At 34.6% G+C, this 16,265-nt stretch overlaps 1 protein-coding gene across 2 annotated transcripts in view; it reads left to right on the top strand.

Moving 5' to 3' along the window:
* Nucleotides 1–15,847, top strand: part of LUC7L2 (LUC7 like 2, pre-mRNA splicing factor) — a 62,315-nt gene extending 46,468 nt beyond the window's left edge. For both annotated transcript variants that reach the window (XM_074193580.1, XM_074193579.1), the window contains 4 exons: nucleotides 348–439; nucleotides 1,678–1,707; nucleotides 11,136–11,327; nucleotides 14,964–15,847. In XM_074193580.1, the coding sequence (XP_074049681.1) occupies nucleotides 348–439; nucleotides 1,678–1,707; nucleotides 11,136–11,327; nucleotides 14,964–15,165 (516 nt within the window). In that variant the 3' untranslated portion in view covers nucleotides 15,166–15,847. The remainder of the gene's footprint in view (nucleotides 1–347; nucleotides 440–1,677; nucleotides 1,708–11,135; nucleotides 11,328–14,963) is intronic.
* Nucleotides 15,848–16,265: the final 418 nt, after the last annotated feature.

Genomic DNA, 16,265 nt, shown 5'->3' with positions numbered 1-16,265 from the left:
CCAAACTCTAATGTAAAGTATTTGAAAAAGTGTAGAATTCATCTTTATAAGATTTGCCTTACATTGGAAATAAAAGATAAAATGCAAAATTCATTGGAGCAGATTAAGAATAAATTCTTGTATATGTTTTCAGACTTTTTTCAATATGTTGATTAGTTTTTCCAAGTCTTAATCTTCTTTGATTCTTATAAGGGATAACTTTCTGAGAAGGATTGGAGGAAGGAATATAACAAGAAATATTGATGAAGAAAAAAAACAAAAAAGGAAGCAATAAAATTTCAGAAAAAATGCAGTTGTACTGTACTTGGTTTATAATCATTGATTTAAACAAGTATCTATTTTTCTAGAGAGTTGTAGCTGAGAAGCAAGAAAAAAGAAATCAGGAACGCCTGAAGCGCAGAGAAGAGAGAGAGAGAGAAGAAAGGGAGAAGTTGAGAAGGTATAAAACTGGCAAGAAGGGCTCAATATTTTATTTTATTTTGTTATAATGAGTTCAGGTTTTTTTTTTCCTGTAAAGCATGCAAATTGGGTGTAGTAGTGAACTCATATGTTGCCAATTATTTGGAAGTCTGGGACCTGCCATGGGCTGATCTGATCCATTGTCCAGGCCAAGCTCAGCATTGCTGGGATGAACATTAGTATGTTGGAGGCCACCAGGCTGTCTCAGGAAGAGAGAACTAGCCTAGGTCTGAAATTCAGCAGGTCAAAGTTCACATTCATTATCTGTCAGGATTGTAGTAGGCCCTGTACTTCCATTCTTCATAAGATATGGTAACATTTAGTCTATCAAAATGTGTGTGTGTGTGTGTGTGTGTGTGTGTGTGTGTGTGTGTGTGTGTGTGGTTATGGAAGGTATCAAGAAATATATTTTCTATAGAGCCATTAGAGAGAATTTTACTTCTTTAAATCTGCCATATCTTGTGTGCAATCACCTTTTTTTTGTGCCAGAATATAAATAGTTGGTCATTTAGCTTTTAAAAGTTTAATATTTTCTGAAATGAAGAAATAATGAGCAGAGTGAGCTTCTGTCTTATATTTTTTGAACACTGACTGATTCCAGCCCTTTAATTTTTATAATGGACAATAAATTTATAATAAATTTGATGATAAAATTCTTTTAACTCATTCGATTTAAAAAAAACTTTATAAGCATGCTGTTAAAATAGATTCAAGTCAAATTCACTAAAATTCAAAGAAAGATGAGGGATTTGGATTCACTCTTGTATTCCTATGTCAATGGATTTTGAAGGAAGAATTCCTCAGCAAGTCAGTCTTAAGGTAATTATATCTTGAAGGAATCTCATGGTCTTTCACTTCAGGAAGAACATTTATACCTTGGGTGATAGAACTAGTAATAGAAATTCTAGTGTGTCTCTAAAAGTTAAAGTATTCCTTTTAGACTGAGAAATACCTGGAAATAATTTAGAAGAGGGAAGTGTTTATTTTTTGTCTTATTGTGACCCATTCCAATCTTAAAAGAAGATTATTGAGTTGTTTCCCAAGAAGGTTTCTTGTATATGTTGTGGGATTGTCATCAACTTGTGTCCTTAGAATCATTTTTATATCTAGAAAAGGAAAAAAACTAATTGCTAAAATCATTGTTTAATGCCATATTTTGCCCTTTATTCTTAATTATGGTCTCTAGTTCAAAAACTACTTTTTTTTTTCTTCTCCTAGGTCCAGATCACATAGCAAGAATCCTAAAAGGTAAGGTGTTCCATATAGCTAGTTAAGATTGTGATTCACAATTTTTTTAAGGTAATTTTTTTTTTAATACCATGGTTAAACATAGAATTAGAATGAATAGTCAACATATTAACTGTAACTTGTAAGATCTTGGTGTGCCTACCTCATTCAGGAATCTTACCCCTTTTTGGATTCACTCAGTCACTGATAATCTATTACCTTCTTTCCTTTCCTTGTCTTAGCTATCTTCTGATCCTTAATACACTCTCCCACCTCATTTATTGATGTTGGCACTTGAGTTTAGGGTGTTCTAAGCATTCTTTTAAATTATCCTAAGATACTGTTAAAAATCCACATTTTTGATACTTCTAATACCTTTTCCACTTGAATTTCTTACCCATCTAAGTTACAGTAAAGGTTTTCATAACTTAGCCTCATTTTCTTTCAATAGTTCAATTTCTAAAAGTATCAATCAACTCTGAGATTTCCCTTTTACTCTTTCATTTTTATCATACCATCTCTTGAATTTGTTCTTTGCTGTCATCATGGACCTCCACTTCCTTCTCCCCATTTGGGAGTTCAAAATCTCGTCCTGGCTTTAGTTCCAGTTCTTAGCAGTTTTACATAACTCTTTCATCATTATTCCTCATTATCTGTTCTTGAATCCCTTGTCTTTTTGTCATACTCTTCTAATTCCAATGCTAATAATTCTGCTATCTGGCTTCTCTGTAATTCCTATTGAATCTAACTACATTGTTGGAGGAAGTCATAAAATGGATCTAAATGTGCTATAATTTTTTTTTTAACTTTTATAGTAGTTTTACTGTTGTTAACATCATTCCTAAGTCAAAAAAACTTCAAACAAACTCCCGTGGCTTTCTGTTGCCTACCAAATAAAATATAAAGTCCTTATCCTGAGATTTAGAGCTTTATTAAATCTGTACTAGAACACTAGTCACATCTTCCCATTATTATTTTACATTATTCCCCTTTACAGGAAGAAGAGGACTGTACACATCCTTAAAGCACTATATATAAACTCTATATAGTTACTTCTACCTACTAAAATCCTTGAATTCCTTCAAAACCCAACTCCATGAAGCTTTGATCCTCTCAAGTAAGAGTGATTCCTGCATGTTGAAATCATTCTTGCCATTTCATGTGATCCCTCTAATCTTTTTAGTTTTTATAAGGCAGTGGGGTTAAGTGACTTGCCCAAAGTCAGAGAGCTACGTAATTATGATGTAATTATGCTAGACCACCAGTCCTGGATTCAGGAGGACCTGGGTTCAAATCCGACCTCAGACACTTAATAATGACCTAGCTGTGTGGCCTCGGTCAAGCCACTTAACCCCATTGCCTTGCAAAAATCTAAAAACAAAAAAAGTACATAATATTCATTATGTTCCTTATCTGGAATGCCCTTTCACCTTTATATTTAAATTGTACTCATTCTTCAGAGTCGTCCCCATCTCTGTTGTGAAGCATTCACACACATCTAAACATCCTTCAAACTCTGTGGAAGCTCTAGTTCTAGAGATCTGAAGACCAGAAGAAAAATAAAATAGCACCAGTGAAAATTCAGAGCAGGTGAATAAATAAAAATTTGACTGCCAAAGTCCTTGGCATTACTGCTGAAACTGAAATTTTTATCAGTGGAGATAACAATGAAGAAGATCATCTGTTTTGCTGCTATACCTTAAGTTCCATGAAATCTTTTTTTCTGCCTGACCCAGCTGAAGCTTTTCCATATGTGTGGTCTCCCCCATTAGAATTGAGCTCCTGAAGGACAGAAGCTGTCTGGTTTTTCTGTTTGTGTCTTTGCCCCTTAACACATAATGAATACTTTACAAATGCTTCATGAATTTATTTAATTAGGGTTTTTTTTGAGAATTTAATAAAAAATGATGGGAAGGAGTTTAGAGTTCCACTGTCGAACTTCATGAAGATTTTTAAGTCATTTTCTGAATGAGTCACTAAGTTTGATTAAAGTAGTACACTTTTATCAAATATTATTTGGAATTTTTGAGACTGTATTTCTTGAATTATCAGTACGAAAGAAAGTAAAAAGAAAGACAAAAATAACTTAGAAACTGCTAAACATCTTAGATCCAGGTTCATTGCAGAAATATAATTGCTGGGGCAGCTAGGTGGTACACCTGATAGAGCATCAGCCCTGGATTCAGGAGGACCTGAGTTCAAATCTGGAATCAGACACTTAATAATTACCTAGCTCTGTGGCCCTGGGCAAGTCACTTAACCCCATTGGCCCCCCCCCCCCCCAAGAAATATAATTGCTTCTGCTACACACTTAGGACTTGATTTTGAAAAAGATAACTGCAAAAATTATGAAATAGTATTTTCAAGTATTTGGTCCCAACCTAAGATTCAGCATTTGATAAATAATTTTTGAATTGAAATTAATCCTTTTTAAATCATCGTGACAAGGCTGTTGAATGACTGCTTCTGCTTCTTACCCTTGATTCTTCTCTTTAGATTCTCCATCTTGCCCATTATTTGAAAAAAGAAATTGTTCTTTTTGCAACTACCATACTAGGAAACAACCTGAGATGTAAAGAAATAGAGAAATTTAAGTTAAATGAGCAAATTTTTTCTCTTTTCAAAAATCTTTAACTTTTTTTAAAATTTATTTTAGTATTTTTTTTTTTTTTGCAAGGCAATGGGGTTAAGTGGCTTGCCCAAGGCCACACAGCTAGGTAATTATTAAGTGTCTGAGGCCGGATTTGAACTCAGCTACTTCTGACTCCAGGGCTGGTGCTCTATCCACTGTGCCGCCTAGCCACCTCAGCAAAAATCTTTAACTTTTAAATAATTAAAAATGAATTATCTGCTGCAAGGTAATTGAAGTGAGTTAGATTTCCATGTGGCAAAATTTGTATTTGAAGTAGATTTTTTTCCATCAGGATTCTTTCTTAAAAATAAGTGTATTCTTGGGGCAGATAGGTGCTGAAGTGGATAGAGCACCAGCTCTGGAGTCAGGAGGACCTGAGTTCAAATTTGGTGTCAGACACACTTCATAATTGCTTAGCTGTGTTAGTGTGGGCAAGTCACTTAACCCCATTGCCTTGCAAAAATGAAAAATAAATAAATAAATGTATTCTCTGTTTAACAAATAACGAAACCCAAGTCTAGAAAACTATTTTACTATTCTATTGCTTTCTAGTTTTAAGGAAAATAATGTCCTATATATACTTTGTTTTTTTCTTCCAACATTTCAAAAAAAAAAAACCCCGAAGAAAATAGGGAGAGTAAAAGTTTCTTCCTATAACATTAAAATTACATTTATACTTTCCCTGCTACCTTTTGGATATAGTCAGTTATAGTTACATCATGTCATACCTAGCTATTCTAGAATTACTTGTGTTAGTAGTAGTTTTTCTTCTCAGTTAAATCCTTTATATCCTTCATTTTATCTGTCACAAGGAAGTGCTCCATAAATATTTGTTTAATTTGTCTAACAATCCCATTCTAGTTTTTTATTTATAGGAGAAAATCCTTACCTTATTCTCTTGCTGCTTCTTCAGCATAAAGATGAAATATACATACTTAGACCATTTCCATAATGTATATTTGAGTCTTGAAATTTTAATGTGTTGAGTCACTCATTTAATTGGTGTGCAACTCTTTGTGCAAACCATTCACACATGCTGTGTTACTTTGGTTCATGTCTTCTCATTAAGCCTACGCATGAAGAGCACCCATGTGCTAAAGATCCTTTTGGTCTCTCTATGTGCTTTATGCTGCATCTATTGTAATATCACAAGGAAATGTACCCTATGCCCCTCCTTCCTTCCACCAGATTGACTTATCTACTTTTTTGACCTCATGTTTCTCTGCTATATTGCTGATGTTCTTTGATTTACATCAAATTTCCTGATATAGTTATGATACTTGGGGTGCTTTTTATACACCTAGTGTCTTCTAATTCAACTCCTTGTTTTTTAAAAGTTTTATTAATGCTCCTTCTTTAACTTTGCTACATGCCAAATGACTCTCCTTCCCCCTTCCCAGTAGAAACTTCCCCTGTGAGAAGGATGTCTGGGTCTACAAAGCAACCAGCTTTTTGACATGGCCACTGGTGTTATTGCCTAGACCCTTGTATTCTTTTCCCTTTTTGATGAGAGAAGAAGCATGTCCTTGTTAGTTCTCTTACTGAAAAGCACTTTCATGGCCTAGGTGTTAGACTTCCTCCTGTTAAGGTACAGATCTCTTCTTTGATCTCTTGATATTAAGACACAATCTGCAGCACGTTTTCCACTGGGCTCCCCTATATGACCCTTTGCTCAGTGATGTGGGGATCTTCATTACCATAGAGGTGATGATGATTTGACAGGAGAAGGTGGGTAGAGTTGCTGCTTGGTTCTGATTTTGCTTCTCTTTTTTCTGCCAAGGAGAATGGATGATCTTTACAGTAGAAACGACATAACAAAAGTGGCTAGCCGTGGGTTGATGTTCAAGATAAATAAGAATATGGTAAGGGTCCACATAGTGTCTTGGGTGAATTTAGGTTACCTGACCCAGAAGAGTTAATAGCCTTGGGTACTGAAGAACTTGGTAGTTGAGATCATTGATCTATTGTCAGTGATATTTGAAAAATTAAGGACAGGAGAGACCCACCTAACTAGAAAATGGCAAAAGGTACAATTTTCAAATAAGGAAGTGAATAAGGTCTGTAAATTGATAAACCAGTGAGCCTGTCATCAGTTTCTAGGTAAAATTTTTGAATAGATGACCCTTTTAAAATATAGTTAATGAACATCTCGAAAAAGTCTTCTATTTTCATGTAGAATAATTCACATCAGGATAATCATTCCTTTTCTGGTGAGTATTACTGGACAAGTTACTTAACCTCTCAGGCTCAGTTTTCCCATCTGTAAAATGGAGGTAATAATAGCACTTACTTTATATTAGGGTTATTTTGCAGATCAACTGATGTAATATTTATAAAGGGCTTTGCAAACCTGGATGCTTCATAAATGTCATTTTTGTTATTATCACATGAAGTTTACCTAGATGTTTAATAAAGCACATGATAAAATATTTAATATTATTCTTGCAGAAAACATGGAGAGATGGTGGCTAGATATTTATATATTGTTAGATGAAGTAGTTAAATGGCTAAACTCAGAGTAGTATAATATCATTTTGTTGGTCTTCAGTGGAATGCTTAGTTAACATTTTTATCCATAACTTGGGCATACTTGTCATATTTACAGATGACCCCTAGCTGTGCTGCATAGCTAAAGCACTGACAGAATAAGAATCCAAATTGATCTTGACAAGCTAGAACACTGAGTTGAATCTAAGTAGATAACATTCATTTGAGATACAGTTTTACATCAGTCTAAAATGTTAACTCTTAATGACAGAATGATATGAGGCATGGTTACATAGAATTTATTTGAAATAGATCTAGTGATTTTTAGGGACTTAAAATATAATATAGATCATTGATGTGATGTAGCATCCATTAAAGCTCATGCAGTCCTGGTACTCCATTAAAAGAGGTATAAGAAAAGCTAAAATCTTTTGTACTCTGCTTTATTCAGAACACATCTGCAGTATTGTGTTCATTTCTGAACATCCCATGGATGTCCAGCCAAATAACATCTGACTTAAGATAGCCAGGATGGTGAAGCATCTCAAGTTTATGTCATGTGAGGAGTGGATGAAGGAACTTGAGTTGTTTAGCTCATGAAGAGAAAATCCAAGGGCATTTGGCAGCTGTATAAAAAGATGTAAAGGGTTTTTATCTGGAGGTGGGATTAGATTTATTCTATTTGTCCCAAGAAGTCAGATTCAATGGGAAGTTGTAAAGTGGGAGATTTAAACTTTATTTCAAGAAAAATTGTCTAACAATTAGAGCTATCCAAAAATGGTATTCTTTCTACTTTCAGGCTGCTGCTGGAGGTAATGGGTTTCTCTCCTCATTGGAAGTCTTCATATAAAGGCTGGGTGTCTACTTGTTGGGTATGTTGTAGAGGGGTTCAGGTTCAGGTTGGATTAGATAGCCTTCCAAGTTTCTTCCAACTCTGAGATTCTGTGAATCTATGATTCATGGTTGACATTTTGTTGATGAGCACTGAAGTGTGAGAAAGCCAAGTGTCCCATGAAATGCTGTTAATTGTGTTTGAACTAGTTCCATCGACTCCCTTATTTGTGTCTACAGTAAGAGCCTTTGAACTCTCCCTCCATTTACTTTCAACTTCTTTATGTTCTTTGGTTTTATTCATATAACATAAATGTCAACATTCTTGTGATTCAGTTCTACTAGAATGTTGACTTACTCAGAGTTAAGTCTTAAAAGCTTTGAATTTAGCACCATTTGCTTCCTTATCCCCTACTGGCAGAGTAAATGGAATTGTTTTTTATTCCTACTACACGATCAGACCCAGATCTCCTTGATTTTGTAGTCATGCACTTCTTTGGTGGTTTTTTTACCACTTCTTGTTCTCAAATCATCATTGGTAATAATGTTGAAATCTGCTTAAGCACAGTGTGTGTTATACCACTACCTACCATACTAATTATTTTGGGTTTGTGAGAATCCACAATTCATTATCATAGAAGCTATTCCTGTGGACTTGTGAGAAGCATTGAAATGAGAGTATTCTCTCCTTTGATGAAGATAGAAGCCCAACTGTGCCTGCATACCCTCTACTACTGTTGTCTATATCCTGAAAAATTAACAATAGGTTCATTCTTTGACCCAGCAGTACAGGTGGTCTGCCTCACTTTCTCCTCATAGTGGAACTCTCTGACCTTCTCCCTGTCATCCTTATTTTCCCCATGTGACCAGCCTGTCTTCTCTTAATGTCTTATGGTTTCTTGATGGCATCCTTTACTCTGATTTTTCTTTTGGAGTTCCTCATTGCTTATAGTTTACATCCTGCTCATAGCTACACACACACTTTACTTGCTTGCTTTCTGCGTCATAAAATCACCAGGAGACCATTGATGTTGACAAGGTATTTTTTTGTGTAAGAGAGAACAGCTTGAGTTCATTGAAGGCCCTGTTTGTTTTTCCAAATGTGATACAAGCTGCTCTCTCTCTCTCTCTCTCTCTCTCTCTCTAGTACCTGTACTAGGAATTTGTAAGATCTCTTTACTCCAAAATTTTGTTATTGTTGGATACAGTACTATTCTTAACTCTCTCTCAGGATGGAAATCACTTTGTTCTTTTTCCTCTCTCCATAACGGATAAGCCAAGGAAGTAACCCTCCCTTGTTTCCCTAAGGTCCTTCTCAGACAATTGTCACCCAAGTCATCTTCAGTCAATTAGTAAGCATTTGTTAAGAACCAATAACCTATTTATTTCTCTGGAGTGCCTACCACAAGATGTGTATTAATGCACTAACTTGAGATTTTTTCCACATAACTCCATGCTGTAATCTAGGCATTATGATTTGATTTTTCTTGGCAGATGGTTATGCCAATCTCTAGAGTGATTGTGGATTTTATTGAGAGTTTCTTTAGTTACTCTAGGGCTAAGTACAATTGGGACAGTGTTTTCTGCTAACAGACCTCATAGTGTAGGAATAGCCACTTTCAAGGAAGAAGGAAACAAGCTTTTATTAAGTGTAAATATCTCATTTGATCTTTTCACAGTTGGACTTTGTACAAAGCATCTTTCATGATGGTGGTGAACACCTGGCATACATGTTTCTATTTTATACTGTACTTAAAATGGTGATTAGAAGTTTACCAAATAAATGGATATTTGTGATTGCATCAAAGAAAATATTCTGGATTATTTTAACCTGTAAAACTCTTTTAAAGCATTTTTTGCTCTACCATGTCTATTTTTTAAAAATTGTAATAGATGCAGTGAGCTCTCATGTTTACATGTTAATCAGTTTTGACTGAAAATGTGGTAAACTGTCTGAAAACCTGTCTGCTCTTTTCCCCATGGTTTTTTTTTTATCAAGGAATAAACAGAGAATTTTCAAAGAATTTATTGATATCTTATTCACTGTCTTTGGTACTAATACTGTCCATGATGTAGTAGAAAGAATGCTGTACTTGGAGCCTAACAAGACCTAGATTTATATCCTTCCTACTATACCTTTATGTCTTCGGGCAGGTCACCTAACTGCTCTAAGCATTCATTCCCTGCAAAATACAGATGATAGTTGTATTTATCTTAGAAAGGTATGAGGATCAAATCAAATGGTTTTGAAGTGCTTTGTAAATCTTCAAGCCCTACATAAATGCCAGCAGTTATTTTTCTATTCCTTTTGAATTTTCCTCTTTTGTATAGCTTGAAATTCAGTCCTCTAATCACAAAATTTATAATTTCATATATAATCTTGTTTTTCCAGTTTACTAATGTATTACTTGGTCTTTGTTAAGTTCAGAATAGAACAAAATATTTAAAGGAAAAAAGAAATTCAGGTTCCTGTGTGCTTTTAAAATTTTGTATGTTTAGAGTGATAGAAGGCCTTGAGCTCATGCTGCTGAGAACTGAAGAAAGAAAAGGTGCTGTAAAAAGGAACCTAAACAGAGAGGGAGAATATTATTGTGTGTGTATGTGTGTATATATATAATCAGTAGCCCACATATTATAACTGTCTTGATAGGCTATGCATAGTAGAGGAGCTAGACTTTTTTTAATTGGCTTTAGAGGTCAAATTTGGAAGTAGTGGACCAAGTCTAGGCTTGATTTAAGGAAAAGCTAATAAGAATAGGAGTTATCTCAGAGTGGAAGGAACTGCCTTAACCTGGTTTAAGTTCTGTCTCATGGAGGTCTTCAGGAAAAAGCTAGGTGACCATGAGATTGGTGTGTGTGTGTGCACAGTGGAAAAGTTTTTTTTTTTTTAGGTATGGATTGGATTAGGTGATCATTGATGTCCTTCTAATGATGACATTATCCGTACATTTTAGGTTAATAATGATAATAGTAGTAACATGGAGATGATATTATAGAGTAGTGTAAGGTTTGTGATGCACTTACATAAGTGTATGTGTGTGTGTGTAATCATTCAATCCTCACCATATCCGTGTGTGTGTGTGTGTGTGTGTGTGTATAATCATTCAATCCTCACCATATCCCTGTGAGGTAAGTGCTATTATTCCCTTTTTACAAATGGTGCCTAAGAGGGGTTGAGTGACTTGCTCAGGGGGAGTCATATAACTAGTATTATCTGAGACAGGATATGAATTAAAGTTTTACCAACTCCAAGTCCTGTATTCTATCCATCCACTGCTTATTTAACCCAATTTTTCCTGCTGCTTTCTCTTAGTACTTGCTCAGAGATAGAGAGGGAGAATTTAAGTCTTAGTCCTATAGGGAAAAAAAAATAGAAAATTAAACTCAAATTTCACCTGATGTTTTAGTATTTTCAAATTTCTCCATCCATGAACAGATTTAGTGAAACAATAACAAGGTTTCATAAGGATTCTTCAAATCTCATCTTGTTTATTTACAGATCCAGGTCCCGAGAGCATCGTAGACATCGATCTCGCTCTACTTCACGAGAACGAAAGAGAAGAACTAGATCCAAGTCTCGTGAGAAACGCCATCGTCACAGATCACGCTCTAGCAGCCGCAGTCGGAGCCGCAGCCACCAGAGAAGTCGGCATAGCTCCAGAGACCGGAGCAGAGAGCGATCCAAAAGAAGGTACTAGTCTATCTAGCACTGAAAAACAGATCATAACATTGCCCTATTCTCTGTGGAGATTAGAATTTTATTAGTTTAATAAATAATGGAGATTAAAGAATATATTTCAAATATAACCACATATTTTTTCTTTGAAAAACAAATCATTTGGGTTAAAATTACACCTGAAAACAGAAGACAATTATTTTCTGATTATAAAAACTTTATTTTTTTGGATAAAATGTTACTTTCAAATAGATATACAGTTGCTAATTCTTCAGAATAATAAGATTTCCATTATTACTACTGGAAGCAGATTATTGTGGAAGGAAATATATGTAAAAGAAAAAAAAGATACAATCCCTCCCCTCCAGGATAAATCAGCAGATAGGAGGAATAAACCATGTAACATCAGAAGATACAAATTGTAAATATTACTTGCACTGTATATTTGCTTAAGGTATATAATTCGAGAGTGATTTAGATGGTTCGGGTTAATCAGAAAATGATTCCTTGTAGGCAAGGATTTTGGAGACCACTTTTGAAAGTGATTAAGAGGAATGAATTAGCATAAAAGGAAAAGAGGATGAATTAAGTGAATCATAATTTGAATTGAGTAGAGCTTGTCACTTTGTGTACTAAAAAAAGAAAATGATAAAATTCAGGGGAAAGTGGTTGTGGGCCAAACTGAAGATTTTGAATTTGGTATAATATATTCAAACATATTACACATTTTATATGTAAATGTGTTTACATGTTATATGAAATATAGATAACATAGTAATATGTGTGTGGACACACATGCACATCTCTCCAAATGCAGCAAACCATTGGAAGATAATTTTTTACTTGTAATTTGTTTGGATTAGAGTGGTGAGTTAGGAAACAGCTCTTTTATATTAGGATTGTGGCTTTTGCAAAAAAAAAATAAAATAAAAGTACATTTGAGAGAATATAGGGAAGGAATAAGTGTGAATTAGCAATTGAGGGGATGGCAGAAGGTAGGAGAGGGATAACAACAAAAGTTAACTTTTGAGTCTGAGAAATGGTACATGGGGAACATGATGATAAAGGGGAAATTTAGGAAGAATGTCTTGATCTTGGATTCCATATCTATATAATATCCCATGAAGACAACAGAAAATATGAGCAAGAATTTGAATTTGAATAAAAAACAATTTAGGGATTGTGCTATACCTTCAGAAGGACATTAAGAGTAATGAGAAGAAAATGGTATAAGTTTTTTATAATAGAAGTTAAAAGTATGTTGTGAAAAAATATATTTGTGATGATAAAACCTGGATTTTCCCCCCTCTTTTTTTTAATAATAGTGAAGTTTAAGAGTATCCTCAACCAAAATAAGTACTTCGTGGTGACATTAACTTGACCCTTAGATTCTTGAAGGTTTTGGTATAATATATAAGAAAAAGAGGAAATGTAATTCTCTTTAATAAATTAATGCATACTTAAGGGAATAAGACTAACACGTGAAGTTTATAATTATGAAAAGCACACAATATTGTGTCTGTCTCTCTTCCCCCCCCCCCCCCCCCCCCCAAGAAAAAGAAATTATCATCTGCAAAGTAGTTAAGGAAGTTCTCTACAAATAAGTTGAACCTTGAGCAAGATAGTTTAAGGATTACTATAAGTACAGAGAAAGAAGACATTTGGGGTTGGGTAAAATTGCATGAATTTCAAAACAAGTAAAAATGAACAGCATTTCTAGATGATCATGTGTAGGTTAATGTCTCATTAAGTAAAGGATTTTTATGATTGGGGTGGTGGTGGTGGTGGTGATAGGGTTTAATTGATGCTCTTAAAAAAAACTATTCTCCATGGTCTTTATCATCTCCTTACTTTTCCCTGCCCTGATAGACCCATAGTGAGATAACACAAATTGGTACATGGGATCTGTCTATGACTCCTTCCTGACCTCTACTTCATTCTGTTGAGAACTGGAGGCATTTACTCTCATCAGTCTTCTAAAATCCCATGATTGGTTACACCATTTGTCAAATTTCTGACATCTTTCAGAGCCATTTCAAATTTTTGGTTACTATGATATATTGTGCTGTGATTTTGTCTTGTATGTATGTCACCTCTTGGAGGATTCATGTTGAGGAATAGTGAGAATTTAAAGTTGATATGTAAGATACAAGACATAGAAACCATGGAGACCTTGAAACATTGTTAATTTTCCTATCTTCCATAGTTGTTTTAGGTTTATTCTAGATGTGTGTGTATTCTAGGTGTGTGTATTTGCCAAGTCTATTTGAAAAATATCTGGAATTTAATGATGTTTAATTCCTAGAAATCATCTGTTTTTCTGGTGTAATCTTCCAAACATCAGGAGCAAGTTGAAAGATATTTGAATTAATTCCCTTCTCTGTTATGATCTAAATAAATTAATCTATGATTAGCTGGACTTTTCAAGGGATGCTGTTGTGGATAAAATGAAAAAATTGTTGTTTCACTATTCAATGAATACCTTTCAAAAATGCACTAGTACTTACTAAAAGTAAGAAGATATTAAACATAACTTACAATCCTGTTTAATAGCATCTCTGTACATATTATTCTATCCTTACAGATTAGGTATTGGGATTATGAGTCCCAGCTCTGCCATTTATTAACTATATGGGGTGTGTGTGTGTGTGTGTGTGTGTGTCTGTGTCTGTGTGTGTGTGTGTGTGTGTCTGTGTGTGTGTGTGTGTGTGTCTGTGTCTTCTTTTTCCATTTTCCTTTACCTTTCCTTTTGAATTTTAAAGACAAAATGGCATTCATGCTTCATTGATAATCTAGGTTGGTAGGGTGATAAAGTTTTATTTATTTATTTATTTTTATTTTATTTTTTTTATAAAGTTTTATTTTTTAAGGTTTTTTTTTTAAGCTGAGATAAACCATTGCTAGACATTTTCTAGAGAATTTCCAAAGGAAGAAAATCAGGATAAGGTAAATACCCTTGGGAAAAGTTTTGAATTTGAAGGAATTTTATGTGGAAGAAGAAGAATTCTCCCAGAGAGTAGAATTTGCTGTGGTAGATAGAAGTAAAAAAGAGGCAAATTTAAATTTTAATTTGATATAAGGAATTATTTGTGTTATTACTAATGCTTTAATGGTTAGAACCATCTAGCTAAGTCAGAAAGAATAAAATAGTTTTTTTCTTATGGGTAAGCATTTTGTATTTTGATTCTCCCACCTAATAAAATAGCTAGCTTCTTTCCTGTCCCAAAGCCTGGTTCACTCTGGGTCTTGTAATTAATTAATTTTCTGGGTCAGCAATCAGATTGACCCCCACCTTATTTTTTTTTAATTTAATGATATTCTTTAGTGGAGTTTTTAGTTGTATCATATGGGAGCACGCATTTAGTTTGTAAATTACATGGCACTGAAACTAATGTGCCTCTGAATTGTTCAACCTGAATTTGTTGTTTAACTCAAACTTTATATTTGCAGATTTGTCATCCTTATATTATCCTGTGTTACATTATCCATAGCAAAATTCTGTTCTTTCTGATAAGTGTTTTTAATTGCTATTTTCCTTCTTGTTCTTCATTTTCATACTAATTGCTTTGTATAAATCCTTATTCTTTCATTTGTGTTTCTGGGCTATCTATTTAGCATGTCAAATTTGGGTTCTCAAATAATGTTTTTCAGATCCTCAAAAGAAAGGTCTTCTGGAGATAAAGAGAGGTCATTAAGAGACCAAGACTTAGCATCACGTGACAAAGATAGGAGTTCCAGAGAGCGGTCACCTCGAGACAGAGAGAGAAAAGATAAGAAACGTTCCTATGAGAGTGCTAATGGCCGATCAGAAGACAGGAGGAGCTCTGAAGAGCGTGAAGCTGGGGAGATTTAATGGGCTGTACATTTCCTCAATCCTTAAGCTTCCTATGGAGTTACATACTATTGTTTAGTTTACAGCTGTTCAAGACCACCCAGCCGTTCCAGACACCGATCCAACTAGACTAGATATACAGTATCTAAAGTTTGGCTTATAACTCAATCTGAATTGAATGTCTTTTCCTGGATGATGTCTAAAATTGCATCCATAATTTCTGGTGAACCCTAATACAATACTGAAAGGTTATTCTGTTCACAAGTGCAGTTTTATGTAGTAAAATGCAGATCTCAATGTTTTATTTTCAGTAGAAGTTAGAGTGAACAAATTGTGTTACTTGCCTTGGGCTTTCTTGAACATTTGTAAAATTCTTCTTTTCTAGTCCAAATAGCAGCAGCTTTGGGAGTCTTGTTTTGATTTCTTCCTCTACCCTTCTGTCCTACCCTCCCACCTGCCATCCCAAATTGCAAAGTGGGGCGGGAATTGGAGGGGCCATATAACTCGGGTTAGAAACTTCTGTTCCCACCAATTGATTACTAGTTGGTTATATTTCGGAGCATTTATTTCTGGGGTGTGTGTTCTGGAGAAAATGGAAATGTTTAATTTTTCCCTTTTTTAAAACAGTGCCTATTTAGATTTGGAAGTTGAACAGCTGTTGCATTACAACCTTTTGCATTTTTATTGAAATTTTGAAATCAAACCTTGTCTTGATTTTTCTGTTACACTGAATTTCTATGTTCAGATTGTTGGGGGGGGGAATCTTTCTTAAGCACTTCTTGCCTTTTTTTGTCCCCTTGGGGAATGTAAAGGCTACACCTCTTAATTGTTTAAAAAAAAGATAATAAAATAAAACAGCAAATCACCACCAATACCACCACTACCATCATCACCATTAAACAACCTGCTGTGTTCAGTAAGTTGTCACTTTCTCCTATGGACATTCCTAGCTTTTTCTTTAACTGATAATTCCTTTTTATGTAGGACAAAAGATGTTAGGAGACACTTGCAAAATTTTCTGAACTTTGGGCATAATTGTTTAACCTAGGCCATCCATACTGCTTGTATTCATCTATCAAATTTTATATCCCCTGCCACAGGGAGGGACTTGGACCTGTAAA

This window comes from Macrotis lagotis, chromosome 7 (assembly GCF_037893015.1).
Source record: "Macrotis lagotis isolate mMagLag1 chromosome 7, bilby.v1.9.chrom.fasta, whole genome shotgun sequence".
Taxonomy (NCBI): Eukaryota; Metazoa; Chordata; class Mammalia; order Peramelemorphia; family Peramelidae; genus Macrotis; species Macrotis lagotis.
Note: the sequence above shows the minus strand (reverse complement) of the source record. Positions and strands in the feature narration are given on the sequence as shown.